At 41.1% G+C, this 8,638-nt stretch overlaps 1 protein-coding gene across 1 annotated transcript in view; it reads left to right on the forward strand.

Moving 5' to 3' along the window:
- Positions 1–1,414: 1,414 nt before the first annotated feature.
- Positions 1,415–8,638, forward strand: part of LTN1 (listerin E3 ubiquitin protein ligase 1) — a 76,388-nt gene continuing 69,164 nt past the window's right edge. The window contains 4 exon segments of the mRNA XM_011926535.1: positions 1,415–1,445; positions 1,447–1,605; positions 7,416–7,619; positions 8,110–8,208. Coding sequence (XP_011781925.1) covers positions 1,425–1,445; positions 1,447–1,605; positions 7,416–7,619; positions 8,110–8,208 — 483 coding nt within the window. The 5' untranslated portion in view covers positions 1,415–1,424.

Here is an 8,638-nt window from a genome sequence, read left to right on the forward strand (position 1 = left end):
CATCACATCCGGCTAATTTTTTGTATTTTTAGTAGAGACGGGGTTTTGCCATGTTGGCCAGGCTGGTCTCGAACACCTGACATCAGGTGATCCACCTGCCTCGGCCTCCCAAAGTGCTGGGATTACAGACGTGAGCCTCTACAGCCGGCTTTTGTGTGCATTTTAAAATTAGGGTCCAGTCGGGAAAACAGAAATCACATTAGTTATTGAGAAATATTTTAATATGGGAAATTGGTCAAAAGGAATTATAAAAGGTAACAGGTAATCACTGGAGGTAGTAGCTACCATTCTTAGAGCTAGGAAAGGATGGAACAAAAGAAGTGGTTGGAGTCATCAGAACCTAAAAGCTTGGAGGAGGGCCCTGAACACCTTAGTTCAGGTCTATGAAGAATGTAGAGAGGGTGATGGCTGGCTGTTGCTGGATCTCTGGAGCTCAAAGAAGGGATCCCACGGTGTTGGGGCTCAAACTCCTGAGGAGGTGGCTCAAACATTGGCTATCTCAGGAGCTCAAGGGTGGGGCTCCATGAAGGTAGAATTTAGATCTCTGAGGAGAGCACTGACTGCTGCTGTGATCGGTAAGGGGTGCAATAAGGCTGATTTGTGATTGTTGGAAAAAGGATGGAGATTAAAACCACCTGCTGGCTAAAGCAATTGCTCCTGCCACGGTAAAAGGCAGCTGCTGCTGGCATGATGCTCACAGAATGGAGCAAGTCCCTTCTTCCTCTTGCCTTTGTTTCCCTTTAGTTCACCCTGTTGGTGAAGTCTAGCAGAAGCGCCCCAGTAACATGGAGTATAAAAGGGTGACTGCGTGGACAATAAACAATAACCAGCACACATTTATTTGTTTCTCTAGTGCGATTCTGAGTCGCACAATCCCTAAGTTACAGGATTCGTACATTTCAAATTTTAATAGAGACTCCCACATTATACTCTTTTTAACTGCACGTAACAGTTTCAATATGAATAAAAGGGGACGGGGGGGGTAGATTTACAGAGAATATTGCCTAGAGCAGTAATCACATTTTAACAAGACTTGGGAATACCGTCAAAATTCAGGATTCAGGAGTTCCGAGGGGCCCGAGATGGCCTTTTCTAACAAACGCACAGGTGATACTGATGATTGCATCATGTTGGAAGTCTAACACATTCCCATCTTCCCACAGCCTCTACCATAACATTCTATTGCTACCCTTATGTGAACTGCCTCTCTGGTGTTTCATGCCAGTTTCCTAGCGGCTAAGCAAGGAACAAACCTAGCTTCCGAAAGCGGCGGGGAAGACAGGATTTGGCGCCACGGGTCCAATGCTTGGCTTCCTATTGGCCAGAAATGACATCACTCAGACAGGCGTGGCTTTAACTGTGACGTCTCCGGCGGCGGATGGTCAGGGACACAGCGGGAGGCGGGAGCGGAAGTGGGGCAGCAAATGGACAGGGTGGGTGGTGGAAAAAGGGCCCGGGGGAAGTTATTACAGGGAGTCCTCTTCCGGCGCCAGAGGCCGGAAGTTGTGTTCCAGACGAGTCCACTGGGGTCTGAGTGCTCAGAATTCAGCTGCAACCGCGACCATGGGCGGGAAGAACAAGCAGCGAACTAAAGGGAACCTGAGGGTGAGTGGGGGGTGGCTCGGTCGACCCGGGAGCCTCGCTTCGAGGCGCCTGGCGCCGCCCAGCGCGTTGCTGGAGGGTGTGTGGAGCGCGGCTGTGGGGAGGCGTGCTTTTGCGTGTCGTGTGTGACCTCTCTGTTGTGTGTGCGTCCCTGAGGGTGGTTTGGGTTATCTCTGAGCAGATTGGGGAATCGTGAGAGAAAAGATGTACCATGCCAGAGCTGTCCCCATCCGAGCACACACCCACAATATTCATGAAGAAATGATAATGTATCAGGTTCACTGGAAGGTGATCTGGCCGAGGTAGAGGGTTGGTTGGGGGAGGGCGGCGCTAGGAAGAAGGAGAGTTGGGAGGATGTTAAAGTGAACCCACTGTGGAGGTTGCAGCTGATTGTGCCTCTCCTTTGGGCTTCTTCTAAGCTAAAGCTCTTAGGATGGTATATTTGGTTTCTGGACTGCCTGTTACCCCTTTCTATCCGCAGTCCCATCTTCAACTCCCTCCTCTTGGTTTACTTCATCCAGCCACACTGATCTCTTCACTGTGCCTTGACCTTACCTGGCCGGCTCCCAATGCTCTTCAGTTAGGAGGCTCCAAACTTTGCTCTCGACACCTCAGTGAGGTTTTCCATGACCACCCTCTTGCAGCCCTTCCGCACTCCCTGTTCTTCCTACTTTGTTTTAAACTCCGTTGTATTTATGACATTTATTGTCTTAGTTCACTAGGATGTAAGTATTTTGAAAGCAAATGTTTTTATCCTCGGAGCCTAGAACAGAGACTGGCACCTAATAGACGCTCACTAAGTACTTGTTTAAAGACGACCTTAAAGTGGATTCGTGTAAAACTACACGATGAGGGGTTTGTAATGGTATTTTTTTATGGTGTTGGATTTATTATAGCACAGTCCAATTTTATGAGAATGCTTTTTTTCCTGTTTCTGATATAGTTAATTCTAGTGATTTCAATGTCACATTTTCTTAGATCTGTCATTTAATCTGTTTTGGAAGATAATAACAGTATTAACAGTTATAGCAACCTATTGTGTTACTGTGCTAAGCACTTGCATCCTCCTCATTTAATATTTTTTATTTAAATTTTCTCAATGTTTTATATTTGAAAAGTTCTTATGAGGAAAAGTTGCGAGAATGTTAGAGTGACATCCCATATATTCTACCTAGATTCACCAGTTGCTAATACTTGGTTGCATTTGCTTTCTTTCTGTTAATTTCTGTATTTTGCTGAACTGTATGAGAGTTAGTTGCAAAAGTCGGGACTCTTAACTCCTAAATACATCAGCATGTATCTTCTAAAAACAATGCCATTTTTTTAGCCTGCAGCAATTATAATAATGGTTATAGCATCCAGAAACTTTGACTTTTGTGTAATACTGTAATCCAGGATACAGCCTTGTATTTAGACTTCTGTAGTTATCCCAGTAATGTTCTCTCTTTTTTTTTCTTTTCTTTTCTTTTTTTTTTGTAAGACAGGGTCGCTCTGTCTCCAAACCTGGAGTGCAGTGGTATGATCACGGCCCACTGCAGTGTCAACTTCTTGGGCCCAAGCGATCGATCCTCCCACCTCAGCCTCCTTAATAGCTAGGACTCCTGGCTAATTTTTTTTTTTTTTTTTTCAGGACAGAGTCTCGCTCTGTTACCCAGGCTGGAGTGCAGAGGCGTGAACTGGGCTCACTGCAATCTCCGCCTCTCGGGTTCAAGTGATCCTCCCAGCTTAGCCTTTCCAGTAGCTAGGACTACAGGCACAGGCCATCATGGCTAGCTAATTTTTGTATTTTTTGTAGGGACAGTTTCGCCATGTTGCCCAGGCTGATACTTTTTTTTAAAAGCTAAACCATTTTAACATTTGAGATCCAGTCAAGGATCACTCATTCCATTTAGTTACCATTTGGGTTTCTTTGATCTAGACAGTTTCTCAGTACTGTTTAAGCGGGGAGAGGAATGTCTTTTTTTTTTTTGAGACGGAGCCTCGCTCTGTCACCCAGGCTGGAGTGCAGTGGCCGGATCTCAGCTCACTGCAAGCTCCGCCTCCCAGGTTTACACCATTCTCCTGCCTCAGCCTCCCGAGTAGCTGGGACTACAGGCGCCCGCCACCTCGCTCGGCTAGTTTTTTGTATTTTTTGGTAGAGACGGGGTTTCACCATGTTAGCCAGGATGGTCTTGATCTGCTGACCTCGTGATCCGCCCGTCTTGGCCTCCCAAAGTGCTGGGATTACAGGCTTGAGCCACCGCGCCCGGCAAGGAGTGTCTTTTTAAACAACATTTGGAAGAGACTGGGCCATTTGTTTGATTAATTCAGATTCACCTAGTTGTTTCCTTATGATTAGATTCAGGCTAAACAATTTTTAGAAGGAATTCTTCATAGATGATGAGACTTTCTCAGTACATCACACCGGGGCACTTCGTACCCGTTTGTCCCCTTATTGGTGGTATTTGTTTAATTACTTGGTTAAGGTGTTGTCCGTTATAAAGTTATCTTTTTCCATTGGCCAATAACAAATAATATGTTAGTTTGAAACTGTGAAATGCCCTGTTCTTCCACAAACTTTCACCTAATGGTTTGAGCACCCTTTGATTCTTGCTGGAATCAGTTATTACTATGGTGATTTAAAAACTTATGCTTAATTATGAAAACAATCCAAGTAATGAATTAATTACTCATATCTCATTTTAAGTGTGATGAAACTGAGGTTTAGAGAAATTAGCTTGCCTAAGCTTATGTAGCCAGGAAGTTGTGGAGTTGGGATTTTAACTTTAATGTGGCAAAGTCTTCAATAGAAGACTTTGATACTGGATTTCAGGTGTTCAGAGATAATAGACAGATGTCTGCTGTTCTTGAACTATTAGTTTGATGATACAGACACATATGTAAGCAAATATTATAATATATTAAAGAATTATGATGCAGGTATTAGAAGAAAGAATGTGGGAGAATGGAAGAGACTGGAGGAAGGCAAGTGTTGCAAACATGAGTTTGAAAGATGAGTAGGAGTTTGTCAGGCAATGAAAAGAAAGGAAGCGTTTTCAGGTAGAGAGAAAAGATTATATAAAGATCGAATTGCGAAAGGCCATCACATAGATAACTTTTTTTTTTTTTTTTTTTGAGACTGAGTCTGGATCACGGCAACCTCCACTTCCCAGGTTCAAGCAATTTTCTTGCCTCAGCCTCTCAAGTAGCTGGGATTACAGACGTGTAACATCACATCCGGCTAATTTTTTGTATTTTTAGTAGAGACAGGGTTTTGCCATGTTGGCCAGGCTGGTCTCGAACTCCTGGCCTGAAGTGATCTGCCCAATTGTCCGCTTAGCCTCCCAAAGTGCTGGGATTACAGGTGTGAGCCACCATGCCCTGCCTCAGAGAACTTCGAATTTGATTTGGTACTAAGGCATGAATGATGACAGCATAATTTGGAGAAGAGAGAAGGAAGTGGGGCAAGGGAAGGAAAGAGCGGCAGGAGATAAGACTGGGAAAAGTTGAGGTTAGACCGTGAAAGATCTTGTAAGTCTTCCTTGGTTTAGTCTTTAAACTGTAGACTCAGGATTGCCACCACAAATACCTCTAGAAGGTAGGCATGAAAAAATGTAGACAAAAGTAGGCATAGTCCAAAAAAAAAAAAAAGAAAGTGCCATAAATAGAATTGTTTCTTAATTTTTATTGAACTATGGGTATAGCTCTTAACATACAAAGATCATAAGAGTAACTATATTTTAAATTTAAAGTAGACATTTTAAAAAGTGCATTTAAAAGTAACAAGTTACTTAAATTGGAGACTGAAAATTTGATACCTTCTCTTTTGCCCCTAGTTATCACTTTTAATTCTGTTATTTCAGCCTCAACTCCTTTAGATTTTAGCAGTAATTAGTTTTTTATTGTGTTTCATAATAAAACTGTTTACACATGAAACTGTAGAAAATTCTGATATCCTAGAGTCATCATATTTAGTTTTTAGAATTATAATTCGCTAACTACTTCCTTTGTGGCTCTTTATTCATGTACTAATATTGAAAAAGGTGAATTGAATAATTAATTCATTTTAATAAACTTAAAAAATAGAGAACAGCTGCTTTGCCTATGGAGTAGCCATTCTTTTATTCTTTTCTTTTTTTTTTTATTTTGAAATGGAGTTTCATTCTTTTTGCTGAGGCTGGAGTGCAATGGTGTGATCTCAACTCACTGCAACCTCTGCCTCCCAGGTTCAACCAGTTCTCCTGCCTCAGCCTCCCAGGTAGCTGGGATTAAAGGCATGTGCCACTATGCCTGGCTAATTTTGTATTTTTAGTAGACACGGGATTTCACCATGTTGGCCAGGCTGGTGTTGAACTCCTGACCTCAGGTGATCTACCCTCCTCTGCCTCTCAGAGTGCTGGGATTATAGGTATGAACCACCATGCCTGACCTATTTTCTTAGTAAACTTACTTTCACTTAAAAAAAAAATAGAGAAACTTTTTTTGGAATTAGTCTTAAATGCTACAGATTGAAAAAAAATGTAATGCAGGCCATCATTTTCTTTCCTGTTCACTCAATTCAGTTTAGGAAGTAGGCCAGATTATTCCTTGTCAGGTAAGTTTTCCAAACACACTTTTGCTAGGTATTAGCAATTATTGTTTTTTTTTGAGACAGAGTCTTGCTCTGTTGCCCTGGGTGGAGTGCAGTGGCATGATCTTGGCTCACTGCAACCTCAGTCTCCACGTTCAGGCGATTCTCATGACTCAGCCTCCTGAGTGCTGGGATTATAGGCACACGCCACGATGCCTGACTGCTTTTTGTGTTTTTAGTAGAGACAGGGTTTTGCCATGTTGCCCAGGCTGGTTTTGAACTCCAGGGCTCAAGTGATCCACCTGCCTTGCCCTTCCAAAGTGTTGGGATTACAGGCATGAGCCACCTTGCCTGGCCGGTATGAGCAATTTGAATCACACATTTGGATAACCGTTGGCAAACATCCTTATAGAGAAATAAGAAATAGATGAGTTTAGATGGGTTGTGATGTCAGCTTGGTGGTTGGTTTAGCTGACAGTAAGTTAATTTCTTTCAGCAGTTCAAATATTTTCTGTCTCTGTATCAACTAACCTCCTTTTAGTAGAAGACTACTATATTGTGTATCAGTCAAACAAAGCACTGACTGTGATTGAAAACAAAGGAGTCTGTATTATAGATTGAGCGTTGTATTGATTTTTATGGTTATAATAATGTAATTTTAGCCCAAAGAGGTTAGGCTAGGCTTTGGAGTATATGGAAATGAGTGTGTCCACCCTCAAGGAACTCCCAGTCTAGAGGCAGCTATCATTAGACCTGGGCCATTGTGATTGCTTAATAAATATTTGTTCAATTAATAGGTGAATGAAAGGATGGGTTCTACTTATGAGTTAATTTCACATCTTTACATAGTATACATATGTGTATACATACTATTTATATGAAAGTTGGAAATAAAATTCATAAAACAGCATTTATGAAAATTTTGCCACATGTGATACATTCTGATTTTAAAAGTTTTAGTCAATTTCTTTAAAATTCTGTCATGGTCCATTATATTGATATCATGAGCCACTAATGGATTGTATCCACGGTTTACAAAACATTCTAATGTTTAGGAAACGGAATAATTTCTAGGATCAGTATTGATGGATTCTTGGGAATAAAACCATTAATCTTTGGGGAACTTTGCAATAGATTAAATTTTAGGCTAGGAAAAAATAAAATAAAAGCTCATTCTGACCATGGGGATAGCCAAGGAATTATAAAGTTAAGTTTTGAACCCTTCCTGGACTCTGACTTTTTTTCTCCGTAATTTTCTTATCAGCCGTCAAACAGTGGCCGAGCTGCAGAACTCCTTGCCAAAGAACAGGGAACAGTGCCAGGATTTATTGGTTTTGGAACATCTCAGAGTGACCTAGGCTATGTTCCTGCTATTCAAGGAGCTGAAGAAATTGACAGTCTTGTGGATTCTGATTTCCGAATGGTGCTGCGGAAGCTTTCAAAGAAAGATGTCACCACAAAATTAAAAGCACGTTTTCTTGTTTTCATAAAAATTATCAAGAAAATCCCTTTGCTAAAATAAAATGTCATTAGCATGTTTTATGTAAAGAAAAATGAACAATTGCTATGTTCTTTTATAATTGTACTTTTTTCTGACACACAGTCTTAAACTTAGTTGATACTTATTTTCTAGGTTGTAAATTAGTTTGTTACACTGAACTTTTTTAAACTGCTTTAGAATTTTGGCTGTATAGTTTTCCTGTTAGGAAATGTAACTTTGACCTTGTAACTTTAAATGAGATTTTCTTTGTTTGTAGATGTTTTATTTTTTAAAAACAACTGAAGAGTTTCTACGATAGTAGTCTGTGAAGGAGCTCTTCAAACTAGTCTCATATGGCATAAACAGAAATAGTATATTCTCCTATTACATAAAATAGACAAAGCTTCCAGAACAGAATAATTAATAGCCAGTATTGTGGTTGTTAATCCTAATGATGTTAATAATGACTTACTTTTAGGCTATGCAGGAATTTGGAACCATGTGTACAGAGAGAGACACAGAAACTGTGAAAGGAGTTCTTCCATATTGGCCAAGAATTTTTTGCAAAATTTCACTTGTAAGTATTAAAACTTTGCTAGTTTATTTCTGTTGTATATTTTTTGATTGGAGTCATGGAGACTCTCAAATTTATAATGTTGATTTTTTTGGTGAGAGTTATTAAATGTTATGTCAGCATTGTTATGCAGATTGAATTGTTAACACTTCAGAAGAGCGTGGATATGAAAAAAGAGGTTGGGGCCTGGTATGGTGGCTCATGTGTGTAATCCCAGCACTTTGGAAGGCTGAGATGGGCAGATCACTTGAGGTCAGGAGTTCGAGACCAGCCTGGCCAACATGGTGAAACTAAAATGAGGCCAACATGTCTCTACTAAAAATACAAAAATTAGCCGAGTGTGGTAGTGGATGCCTGTAATCCCAGCTACTTGGGAGGCTGAGGCAGAAGAATCGCTTGAACCCAGGGGCGGAGGTTGCAGTGAGCCAAGATT

The sequence above is a fragment of the Colobus angolensis genome, unplaced genomic scaffold, assembly GCF_000951035.1.
Source record: "Colobus angolensis palliatus isolate OR3802 unplaced genomic scaffold, Cang.pa_1.0 Scaffold69, whole genome shotgun sequence".
Taxonomy (NCBI): Eukaryota; Metazoa; Chordata; class Mammalia; order Primates; family Cercopithecidae; genus Colobus; species Colobus angolensis.